This window comes from Stomoxys calcitrans, chromosome 1, assembly GCF_963082655.1.
Source record: "Stomoxys calcitrans chromosome 1, idStoCalc2.1, whole genome shotgun sequence".
In the NCBI taxonomy this organism is placed as follows: Eukaryota; Metazoa; Arthropoda; class Insecta; order Diptera; family Muscidae; genus Stomoxys; species Stomoxys calcitrans.
In genome coordinates this window covers 182,989,471-183,003,039 of record NC_081552.1, presented here as the reverse complement: position 1 = coordinate 183,003,039, position 13,569 = coordinate 182,989,471, and the positions used below count along the sequence as shown (strand labels likewise).

At 42.1% G+C, this 13,569-nt stretch overlaps 1 protein-coding gene across 5 annotated transcripts in view; it reads right to left on the bottom strand.

The window, feature by feature from the left end:
* Positions 1–13,569, bottom strand: part of LOC106084960 (protein furry) — a 470,149-nt gene that overhangs the window by 343,924 nt on the left and 112,656 nt on the right. For all 5 annotated transcript variants that reach the window (XM_059360195.1, XM_059360193.1, XM_059360196.1 and 2 more), the window contains one exon: positions 11,051–12,199. In XM_059360195.1, the coding sequence (XP_059216178.1) occupies positions 11,051–12,199 (1,149 nt within the window). The remainder of the gene's footprint in view (positions 1–11,050; positions 12,200–13,569) is intronic.

The following is a 13,569-nucleotide window of genomic DNA, read 5'->3' as shown; positions in this document are numbered from 1 at the left end:
ACCCACCCACCCTCTAAATACCCTTCAATAAGACGTGTAGTTCGAGCGGGATAATATGTGAATTGAAAGAACGGTGTCAGTAGAGTTTGAATCTATTGTAGATATAAGGATACCACAAAAGTACCAGCCATAAAAAAGTGGACCGATAGGACTTAAATTAAAGGTATTCAAAAGTACCAGCCATAAAAAAAGTGGACCGATAGGACTTAAATTAAAGGTATTCAAGAGTAGAGTACAAATTCCATATTAAAAATTGGGTCCAAGTAATTGGGGGGCCGCCCCAACCCCAAAACCCCCCAAAATAGTGACAAAATGGGAATCGAATGAAAGGTATTCGGGAGTAGATTACGAATATGGTCCGGAAGGAGCAATATGCTATATAAGTTTTTGATATCGCAAGGGGGGCGGACCCTCCTACTTACCCCAAGAGTACCACCCAAAACTAAAAGTGGGCCGATTGAGACAATATGGGACTTATATGAAAGGTATATAAGAGTAGAGTACGATTTCCATATTAAAATTGAGTCCAAGTACATGGGGGGGCCGCCCCGACCCCAAAACCCCCCAAATTGGTTTATTGGACGATAATAACAATATGGGGCTCGAAAGAAAGCTATTCGCGACTAGATTACGAATATGGTCAGGAAGGAGGTATAGCCTATGTAATTTGCTGATGTTGGAGGGGGGCGGACCCACCCCCGTTACCCCAAAAACGCCACCCAAAATCAAAAGTTGACCGATAGGAACAAAATGGGTATCAAATTAAAGATATGGAAGAGCAGAAAACGAATGTGGTATAAAAACAAGGGTTCAAGTATCCAAGGGGTAGTCCAAGCCCGAAAACTGCTCCAAATAGACATATTGGACGTATATATCAATATAGGACTCAAATGAAAGGTATTCGGAAGTAGACTACTAATATGACATAAAAAACGAGGTCCAAATATCTAGCGGACCACCTCACCTCGAAACAGTTGACACAATTATAATGACCTAACAGGACACTGCCGCCGTACCCAAAGTTATGATGTTCAGTGTGATAGAAGCAGTTGCAAACCTTAAGTCAAGGTGGCCGCCATTTTTAGCTCATCTACAAGGAGCCTTCTTTTCCGAGACAAGTCCAAACAACGTGCTGCTGGGCAACACTTTCATGTTCAAAAGTATTGCATGGTTTAATTACTAAGAACTGTCGCCACCATACCTAATATAAAGACCGGCAAATTAGTTCTCTACCACTGAGAATCGTTTAATATGGCAATTTGAATTGACAGGTAGCCATATAGTCAGTTATAGACAACTTACACATGATGATCAATGTCATAGGCGCTAAGCCGCTCCAAGCGAGTAGCAGAATAGACAAAGGAAATTAATAGATTCATAACATATGTTCAAAAAAGCTCTAACAGATGGGAGAAATGTAAAATTCTCAGTCGTTTATATGTGACTGCGAAAGCACCAGGGCGACATGGAACGGAGATCTTTTAAGTTATTTTGTTAACATTTTGGGTATTAAAGTCTAAACCTTTCCCTTATCGATGGCAGCACTAACATTTAAATAAGCGCAATCTATTCTGTTTGCAAATGGATCAACTGAATGGAGACTCCACCACGAACAGACAGAGAGCAGAGTGGTAAAAATTGATCATGCAGCATTTATCTTTGTTATGGCAACCTATCGGTCCGTAAAATAAAGAAAAATAAATTCTATGAATTTCGTTGCGGTTGTATGCTGTACTATTTTTTGCAAATTGCCCACCCTAAGATAGATAATTCAGGTAGTTTATGTGGCTATCTTTGCCATAGATAAAAATTTATTTTGTAGAGTGCGAATATCCAAGTTTGTGTTAAACTGTTAGAGGGGAAGGCTCAACGAACGTACACAGAATCAGTGCTGTTGGAGGGTAGGTTACGTTACAGAAGTGACATTTTTCTACATCTTGCAAGCGAAAGCTTAGTGGAGCGGGTTTGATTGAAAATTTAGCTGAAAAAGATAAGAAGCCTCCTTTTTATAGTCGAGCCCAAGTGGCATGCCGATGAGCACACATTTTATTTTCGTTTTGTCACCAGATTCGTTCGCCAAGTTATTGAAAACAGCTGATTTAATAAAGGCTAAAAAATAGCTGTTTTCAAGACTTGGCGAACGAATCGAGTGACAACAGTAAAAGCGGGAAAAGTTCGACCGGGCCAAATCATACATACCCTCTACCATGGATCTCATTTGTCATTTTTTTGCCCGATATCTCTTTATAGGCAAACAAAGGATAATGGATATAAATTGCAAAGCTATTGGAGCTGTTTCAGGTTATCGACCGATTCGGGCCATGCTGGGATTGGCTGTTGGACACCATAGTAGATGTCATTGTGCAAAATGTTAGCAAAAATTGGATAAGAATCAAGCCCTATAGCGGCTTAAGAATTAAAATTGGGAGATCGGTTCATCTGGGAGCTATATCAGGTGATGGACCCATTCAGACCATATTTGGCAAGTATGTGGAAGGTCATAGGAGAAGTCGTTAAAATAATGTTTAGCCAAATAGCATAAGAATTGCGCCCTCTAGAGGCTCAGAGGGTCATATTAGGAGATCGGTTTGTATGGGAGCTACATCAAGTTTTTAACCGGTTTGAAGCATACTTAGCACAGATGTTGAAAGTCATAACAAAATATCTTTTACGGTTTGTTTGTTTGTTCCCTATAGACTCAAAACGGCCGTATAGACTCAAAAACAACCGATTACCATGAAATTTTCATAGATTGGGTAGGTTGGACTGGAGGAAACATAGGCTATATAATTTTTTGATATCGGGAGGGAGGCGGACCCTCCCCCTTACCCCTAAAAGTACTACCCAAAAATAAAAGTTGACCGAGCGGGACAATATGGAATTCAAATGAAAGGTATTCAAGAGTAGAGTACGAATTTCATAATTCATAATCATCATAAAAGTTAGGTCCAAGTACCTGGGGGCCGCCCCAGCCCCAAAACCCTTAAAATAGGTTTATTTGACTATCATGTCAATATGGGACTCAAACGAAAGGTATTCGGGAGTGGATTACGAACATGGTTAGGAAGTAGGAATAGGTTTAATAATTTATTGATAACGGAGCGGGCGGACCCTCCATCGTTACTCCAAAAAACACCACCTAAAATTAAAAGTGGCCCGATAAGGGCAATATGGTTATCACATGAAAATGACGAATCTGGCATGAAAATGCATGTCGAAGTATAGGGGGTCACCCCACCCCCACAAAACGCCCAAAATAGGCACATTAGCCACTCACAGATAAACGGGACTCTATTTGTTTGTTCCGTATAGACTGAAAACGGCAAAACCGATTTTCTCTAAATTTTCGCATATTGCATAGATTGGTCTGGAAGGAAATATAGGCTATATAATTTTTCGATATCGGAAGGGGGACGGATCCTCCCCCTTTGTCAAAAACACAAGCCATAATCAAAAGTGGATCGATCGGGACAATATAGGTACCAAATGAAAGGAATTGGGGAATAGAATATGAATATGGTCTAAGTACCCATCAGGCCGCCCCAACCTCAAAACTCTCCCAAAGAGACATAATGGACATTCATTTCATTATGGGGCTCAAATGAAAGGTATTCGGTAGTAGATTTCGAATCTGGCATACAACATCAGATCGCTATTAGACAAATTATGACTATATGATACATGGCTGAACCGATTTACTAAAATTTTTCATAGATTGTGTACGTTTTTCTGGAAATAAACGTAGGATATATATAATTTTTAGATATCGGGTGGAGTCGAACCCTCTCCCTTACCCCAAAAACGCCACCCATAAAACGGATATTAAAATTTGGGTCCAAGTACCCAGCGGTCCCACCCAACCCCAAAACTCCTCTAAACAGATATATTCAAAGTTCATGTCAATATGGGACTCAAGTCGAAATGTATGAGGTGCCATCCCTCCCCTAATGAGAACATTACCCTAAGGAAGAACAGTACCACCAAAAACCGAACAGGGGCAAATTCTCACACATCAATGAGTGCTTTCTGTTTCAAGTTTAAACTCAATGAAAAGGGACCTTTTTTAATAGCCCAGTCCGAACGGCGCCCCGCAGTGCAACACCTCTTTGGGGAAAATTTTTTAAATGACCATTGTACTTCGCAAATGTCGCCAACATTGAGAGGGGATAACTACCGCTTTGTCTGATGTTCTCGCCAGGATTCGCAGTTCAGCGTCATAGGCTACAATGGCACGAATTCGATATCCGCATTCAGGACAAAGTGTCCTCACCCTAAAAACGATATTAGAGAGTCAAAGAAGGCGCAGCGGAGCAAGCCCGGTTCGGCTAGTCTTATATATAAAAATCAATTTGTGTTTGTTTGTGTGTTCCCTACAGACTCAAAAAAAGCCAAACCGATTTTCTTGAAATTTTCACAGATGGTGCATAATGATCCCGTGGTGAAAATAGGGTACAACATTTTTTTTGACATCTGAAGGGTGAAGGACCCGCCACCTTTCCCCAATTTTCAGAAAAGCCAGATCTCGGATAATAAGAGGTATTTTAGAGTAGCCGCCCCATCCCCCAAAACACGCCCAAACCGGTCATGTTTGCCGACTATGGAAATATGGGCCTCAAATGAAGGTATTTGGAAGTAGACAATGATTTTGATAACAAAATTCGGTACCGACTATCTAGGGGACGTCCGACCACCATAACAACCCCCAGTGGCGCTCGATATTGATAGTTTTTAGGGCCCATATCCCAAACCCGACATATTGCAATAAGGGGTTTAAATTAGAAAACTAATTTGGTGTCCAATAAATAATGTATAGATACATGAGCAAGATGCTGATATATTTTCAGGGCTTAGTCTTTGGAGGACCACCGCACTCCCCAAAACACCCTTAAATTGGGCATATTTACCGACCATGTCAATGTGGGGCTCAAATGAAAGGTATTGGGGATTATAGCACGAAATTGATACCCACTTCCAGGACCAATTTTCATGGGGTCTACCCCTTCCCCAAAATACAACACAAACAGCAATTATTTACTGACCATCGCAATATGGGGCTTAAATAAAGGTATTTGGGAGTAGAATACGAATCTGATATCAAATTGTGGGACCACGTATTTGGGGCACCGCCCCTTCCCCAAGGGTAAGGGTAAAAATTTACCGATCATGCCAATATGTGGCTCAAATGAATGGTATTTGAGATTAAAAAACAAATTTGGTAACCAATTTTGGGGACAAGTGTTTGGGGAACGCCTCATCCAATAAACTCTCCTTAGACCAATGCAAATATGGGGTTTAAATAAATGGTTTTTGAGAGAAGAGCACGATGCTGATATTTTTTCAGGGCAAAGTGTCTGGGGGACCACCTCACGCCCGATATCACCCCCCAAGCGGACATCATGAGAATTTCGGACCGAAATAAAGCCTTTTAAGAATGGAGTACATCTAACAACCAAACTTAAATGACATTAAACCCTCCGAGCGAATTCGCAGTCCAAAAAAGATTATATGGGAATCAGATAAAGGCACTCATATTGTTAGTCAAGCGATATGCATATAATATTTTCGTAGCATAGTACTTCGCTAAAAGCTCTTTAATTGTCGAAAATAAATATTCAAAGGATAATTTTGTTCCATTTAAAGTAAAAGAAGGCGAAGCGGAGAGAGCCCAGTGCAGCAAGTCTGACATAAAAATTTATTCCTTGGTGTCTGAGCGGCCTCCCCACCCCTCAAAAGCCCCCAGCAGGATATAAAGGGTGATTTTTTTGAGGTTAGGATTTTCATGCATTAGTATTTGACAGATCACGTGGGATTTCAGACATGCTGTCAAAGAGAAAGATGCTCAGTATGTTTTGACATTTCATCATGAATAGACTTACTAACGAGCAACGCTTGCAAATCATTGAATTTTATTACCAAACCCAGTGTTCGGTTCGAAATGTGTTCATTCACCGTAACGTTGCGTCCAACAGCATCTTTGAAAAAATACGGTCCAATGATTCCACCAGCGTACAAACCACACCAAACAGTGCATTTTTCGGGATGCATGGGCAATTCTTGAACGGCTTATGGTTGCTCTTCACTCCAAATGCGGCAATTTTGCTTATTTACGTAGCCATTCAACCAGAAATGAGCCTCATCGCTGAACAAAATTTTTCAAAATTTTAACACATTTCGAACCGAACACTGATTTTGGTAATAACATTCAATGATTTGCAAGCGTTGCTCGTTAGTAAGTCTATTCATGATGAAATGTCAAAGCATACTGAGCATCTTTCTCTTTGACAGCATGTCTGAAATCCCACGTGATCTGTCAAATACTAATGCATGAAAATCCTAACCTCAAAAAAATCACCCTTTATGTACCGATTGGGACAATATAGGACTCAAATAAAAGGTATTTGGGAGTTTAATATGCGAATATGGTATTAAACATTGGGTCCAAATACCACGGAGCCCGCTCCTAGGCCCAAAACCTCCGAAAAGTAGCGCCCAAAATCAAAAAGTGGAACGATCGGGACAATATAGTACAGCAATGAAAGGTATTCGGGAGTAGAGTATGAATATGATATTAAAAATTGGATCCAAGTTTCAAGGGACACCAAGTTCCCAACACCAAAACCGCCCAAAATCAAGGTGGACTGACCGGGATAATGTGGGACTCAAATGAAAGGTATACGGGAGTAGAATACGAATGGGATTATCAAGGATTAAAAATTGCGTGTAATTACCAAGGGGGCCGCCCCAAAACCATCCCCAGTGGCCATATAAGACAAACAAATTGCTTCAAATTGCCAACTTTTTCCATTTTTGCACAGGGGTTCACGTTTAATTGCCTTTCTAGTCTTTTGACTGATATTTTTCCAGTTTGTCCCAAAAATTCTACATCTAGATGATAATTTAGAAAATATGCCTATATGGATAATAAACTAATCTTCACAAGCTGTCGTTTGAGACCAGTTTCATTTTTGTCCAGTGGTTCACGCGATCCCAAAAGTTCGATAGTTAGTTAGATTATTATTTTAAATTTAAGCCTATATGGATTAGAAACTAGAATTTATAAGCTGTCGTTTGAGACGGGTTTGAACAAGCCAACTTTTTGTTGCACAATGGTGTAACCATTTTTGAAATATTCTTTACCTTGTTCAAGCATATTATTGATATTAAGGGGAAAACTTTAATTATTTATACACATTATTATTTTCTAGATGTTATTTAGGCTTTTTTGTTGCGTTTTAAATTACATTTTTATGTATAAATGATTTTTTCGTATTTAGTTAGTTAATTGTGTGTAAACATTTTTAACAGTAATCTGCAATTGCCAGTAACAGAGGGCTGTTAAGTTAGTGGTTTGTGTCTCCACTATTGAAACTCGGAATTCATCTTCACTCATATTTTGTCTTCGAATGCCTATAACTTTCCTAGCCTATTAGCCTTCTCTGGCAAACCAATACGCTCTCAGTTTATTGAGACGCTTAATGCAAATGAAAATAAACCTCTCACCGATAAGGAGAGAGGCTTCCTTAATTGGGCTCGGAGATTCGCTACACAACCTATCCTAAGGCTACACGTCTAAATTCGGGAACGGCACAGCAGTTAGCCAACAGGCTGCGGTCACCTGGACGACATTCTATCCTCAAAAGAACTAAGGCGAACAATAGTAAAATGGCATGAACCTGCTGTAATGTCGCCTAGGACAGCTTGGAGCTTGAATGGTAGTTGTCGACAAGGGAGAAGAACTGGGTTGCATACCTAGGATTAATTGAAGTAGGATATTAAATGGACTGTCATCTTTATACTCCGATGTCCTTACGGAATTGGCTGGTCCTCCTCCACTTTGCGGCGATGCAGGGTGGTCTCGGGGCCGATACAAACTAATTGCGTAGTAAAAAAGATTAGCGAGATCTGGCCAGGAGCAGCACTGGATTTAGGCAAGAAGGAAGATATTCCTTCCATGCCACTATGGACATACACCTTAGCAAGTAATCGGCTTGTCGTTCGCTCTAAATACAAAAAAGTAACCTCGAAAAAGAAAATCTATGTTAGGAATTTCGCGCTGCTTACAAAATCCTTGATTGTTTTCCATGCCACTCCCTTAAGTTGGTTCATGTCTCATATTGTCTCCCTACCTAACTGCCGGTATCTGTTAGACGCGAAAGCCAGGCAATGACAAAGGAAATGCTCCTACGTCTCATTATCTTCCCCGCATGCCCTACACATGCTATCACTTGCCGCACAGTTTAAAATAAGTGAACTCGTAGACCTATGTGTCCCGTCATGTTACCAATAGGATTTTCGCATCCATACTTGGGTGACTGAGGGACTGTAATCAGCTGTCTAGAGGATTCGTGGATTGGATGAGGCTGACGGCAATCGCAGAGCTCAACATGTACGCCACAATCGAAAAAACAAGGGAGGAAGCACTGTGTGGGTGGGTCATCCGGTTACAGTGGGATTAAGGGGAAGAAGAGAACACTACACTACAAGAAGAGTACTACTGCAAGTGTCTAGTGGCCTGAGGAAGAGTAGATCCAATCTTTCTCATCTGCCCTTGGATGCGCAACGAAACTCATCATGACAAGACCGAACGGATCTTGTGAGAATGAACCTTTGGCGAAGACGTGACTACCGCAACAGTGGTGGAAATTCTGAAACCCGACTAAAGCCCAGTTTCTGCAGATAAATCTTCACCATTGTATGGCCGCCTCGGCGGCTATTAAGGTCCTTCTGATGGCAGGAGGATTCACCGTTGTTCTTTGGCAGGAACCATGAGTGTGTGGAGGAATGATTCGTGGACTAAGAATTCCTGGATTTAAACTACTCAAGGTTACGGGGAATGAGAGACACAGAGCCTGTATACTTTCAAAGACTAGCCACTGAAGATTTAGTAGTAGCCAGCCTTGAAATAAATAAATCTCATTACTGGTTCGCTTCCCTTCTTTTGGTACACGATTTACAAATGCCATTTTAGCATTAAGTTTTTGATTAAAGTAGCTTTTCCAATGAAAAAAGACTCACTATGGGAAGTGATGCTAATGCACATTACCGATCACCGTCAATTTTTTGTGCATCCCGAGTATGGATCTGGATCTACCTTGAGTCGAGTACCTTACAACTGTCCTCAACCTGTCTTTAAGCACCTTATAGTACGTGATGTCTGGAAGGTTAGCAGAGTGATCTCACTACTGAAGCCTGGAGAGAACCCTCCCTTCTCTCACCAGTAGCTGAGATGCTTGAGGTACTTCAACTCTCGATCCTCGTTGGAGAATTTCCATTCGCCGAGCATCAGCATAGTTTTCGAAGAATGCATAGCACAACAACTGCTTTGCATGCCATCACGGCACACATTTGCCGTGGCTTCAATCAGCCCAGGCCAAGTGATAGGACGGTCCTCATGGCACTGGACCTATCGAAGACATTCGACACGGTCAGCCATGCCAAACAATTTGAAGACATGCCGGCACGGGATAGCAGTGAGCACCACACAGCCTGGAACGTTGAGATCTGATCTGTGGGGTGTTCATTGCTGTCACCAGAAGCTTAGCTCTGAGCTACCGAACGCGTCAACAGGGTACGGATAGTGGAATGCTCCATACGGAGTAGCTGCAACGGCAGTCGCGGACAATAAGCGGTATCGAACGGAATGTTTCAGTGAGAGGCCGGGCGACACCGGCTCTTGCACAAATACTGAGTGCCTATGATGCTCGGTATGACAATGCGAGTTATTGGCTCCTTAAAATAACCAATGGACACCCTGTTTCCGCGGTGAACGAGTTTGCTCACCTACAGGAGCTTGACAAGGATTGCCACCTTTACATGAAAATGTGACTACAACAACCAAATTTTAGCGAAATCGGAGGTTCGCCGTACAAAGTGCAGTTTCGCCGTCGTCTACTGTTAAGTCACTCTCGAACCCCGAAAGAAGAGTTGACAGCACCTCAGTCACTTTTGGCGATGTAACGGTAACTGACCCTAAAAGATGCGCCAGGATGTTCAACCGTCAATTTTTTGAGCATCCCGAATGTGACAAGGCTAGGAGGAAAGCCATTCATTGTATCCGTGACCTTCGAGCCGATGGACAGCCATCACAATTTACCGAGGACGAAATTACGAATGTCATACATGGAGCCAAGTCATCCAAGGCGTTGGGCTCCGGCGAAATTTCTTCACTGATGCTTAATCTGCGTCTAACACCAAGAAATTAGCCTCACTCTCACCCAGAGTAGTTCAGGCTAGAGATGGCAAAATATCGATGGCCCTATCGATATTTTATTTTTTGTCTTAATATCGATTGATATTTTTCCTATCGATACTATCGGCAAAATTAAACAAAAATAAGCGATCCGACACCGAATGTATCCTTTACGATACATTGCGCCTATATAGGGCGCAATTTTTATTCTATTAGGCTAAAATTTTGTACAATGACATGATTTCGAACTGACTTTATAGATGATGGGGAATTTACGATAGTATCGATGCTACCGATATTTATTATGAAAAATATCCAATGTTGAGATTATCGATAGTTTGTCAACTCTCGCTGTAGCTTAATTTCGATCCTGCTCCAAGCCCTATAGGAGGCCACTGTAGCGCAGAGGTTAGCATGTCCGCCCTTGACGCTGTACGCCTGTGTCCGAATCCTGGCGAGAACATCAGAAAAAATTTTTTCGGCGGTAGTTATCCCCTCCTAATGCTGGCGACATTTGTGAGATACTTTGCCATGTAAAAACTTTTCCCCAAAGAGGTGTCGCTCTGCGGCACGCCGTTCAGACTCGGCTATAAGCTTGAATCGGACAGCACTCAGTGATATGTAAGAAGTTTGCCCCCAATTTGCAATTTGCATTTACAGGTCCTATAGAGCTAGAAAAGGTTTTTTTTTTTAGTTAAAAAAAAAAAATCTGAATCTGCCTAAATTTTTGGTACAAGATATTAAGTTTTGTTTTTAACTGTACATTTCTTTCAACACTCATTATTATCGGTTGTCTTGAGCCATTTGACGTCTATGTAATTACGCATAATCACAACTACTTCCTTTAATTGATTCACTCACCTGTGGGCAGCACTTGTCAATGACATCCAAAAGGGGTGGCTCCGTTTCAGGTAAACCCAATGCTTTCATAAGATTTTTCACCTCCTTCAGGATCATAGCTGCCAATTTACGCAAATATGGACGATAATTGCATAGTAAAACCAAGGCATAGCCTTCCACAAAATGCAGAGTGGTGGACAAGGGAATTTCGTTTTTTTTGCCTGTCTCGGCCAGATTAATGACGGTGGCTTGTGTTATGCTTGACATGCCACTCGAGGTAATACTGGAGGTTGCACTTGAGTTGGTATTCATGTTCTTGATATTGCTGGCACTCGACAATTGACTGGTGGCGGTATCTTTGCCCACAACTGCACCGGCACCACCAATGCCACCACCTACTGCTGTCGCCGCATTAACGCCCACACCAACGGCAACACTTTGACCAACGACGCCGGTATTTGCCGCATTCACATTGGAGGTGCTGGTGGGTGTTTTGAGATTGTTATTGCCGCCAATGCCACCATTGACGGTGATGGCACAACGCCATATATTCAGGAACACGAATAGCATGCGCGTACAATTCTCCAACAGTTGCGGATAGGTGTCGGTGACATCGCGCACCAGAAACTGAGTGTAACCGTGCACGACATCCTGACGCCAATCCGGAAAATCAATGACCAGTGTCTGCAAAGACTGATGCGTTAGCATGCGCAATTCTTCATCCATGTGGACGGTGAGGCGCGACAGTAAATCGACCAGTTCCTGCGAGGTCATTGTATCGGGTATGAGACGTGGCACTGCAGCCACGCATGTTCGAAAGAGATCAATGCGAGGTTTTCGCTCACCCGATAGCATTTCGTCGGGTTCTTTATTTTGATTCTGTGTATTGGTCATCATTAGAGGGCGGCCATAATGTACGTCCAGGGCTCGTAGTATATCGACAAAGACGCGACGTACATGAGGAAAGTATGTGGACATGCCAATGCTGCGTGCCGTGTCATCGGTCAACATTTTATTGAGGTAGGTCTTCTTGACGCGCAACGTATTGCCCGATGGCAAAACGGGCACAGTGCGAGGCATGGGAGGTTCACCGTCCTTCTGCTGTAACGAATCGGCCACAACTAGGAAAGCTCGCAGGCCAATGCTCATGCGCTCGGGATTGAGAATGAGCTAAAAGACATAAAGAAGAAGAAGAAACATTAGCAATGTGAATGGGAATGAGCTAAAACGCTGCAATGTTAAAGAAAAGAGAAAATGGTAACACCCAGACCATTTAGTGTATTTTTTTTATATCAGACACTCAGATGCCAGTAGTATCAACTGGGACGAGAACATAGGAAAACATTTTCAGCGGTGATTATCCTTTTTTGGAATGCTGGAGACTCTTATGAGTATACAGCTAAGTAAAACTTCCCGGTTTAAGCGTTAAGTCTTTTTACTCGGCTATAAAAGATTTCCCTTAGCATTTATCTGAAAACCCAACGGGTTTCCCAGTTCTTAATGGGAAGTTCTTCGGCAAATTTTTAGGGTCCCAGCTATCACTGGGGGACATGGGAGGTGGGAATCGTGTTGAACCATCCATTGATATTTTCGTTATTGCTCACAGTTGCCTAAAGATATCTCAAAAATCGTTTGTAAGGCATACTGGGTCAAAGAACACACAACAGCTTTACAGCCCATCACCTCTAGATGATCTGCAGTCCAAAAAAAGCGCCACTTTTGGTTTTTGCTTTGTTGCAGGTATAAGTTGTATGGGCTGACGAAAAAAAGACACTTCGAGAGTTACCGCTAACACCCTGTGGATTTTAGTTGAAATTCTTTTTCTATCGTTTTTGACACCTAGCTCAATGAGGACCCCCCTTAAGAATTCCTTCAGGTCATGGAAATAACTGTTCTTACATCTACCATAGTTCAGCGATGCTATTGCCCCCCGGCAAGCAATTCGGATGATTCCTCAAATCCGAATTTTATATAATCTTTACAGGTTTGCCGAACTACTGTTTGGAACCCTCTGTTTTATTCGTCAGTACTTCGACTTTGATTTGTTTATTAAATTCCACGTCCATGTAGGTGACAAGCAAACTTTTTTTCGAATTTGGTAGTTCGGATTCTTTGACGTTATTGGGAACGTTGGGGTGGTCGACTGCATCGAATCGATGGCGACAGGGTCTTTGTTTATTGTACTCTACTGTTTTAAACCTGGCCATTTCAAACCTGCTCTGGTTGCTTGGAATTCCCCTTGCGGTGCAGAGTTCGGCAGTTATTTATTTGTTGGATACCGAGAGGAAAACGGTCCTGCCCAGAGTATCTGTAGCACCCGATCATTACATCTATGACGAAAAATTCTCTCTGTGTAGCGTAACGGGCAGACGAGATAGGTCAATACTGCAACAATGGTGTATCAGTCCCGCACATGAAGAATAGAGGATAGGTAGAGGTTAAACAGTGCCGGAGATATCGCCCCGCTCTGGAGAACTCCCTGTTTCACTCTACGGCGTTTGGATTTCTTATCCCAAAATTCTACAAATAATCGACGAACA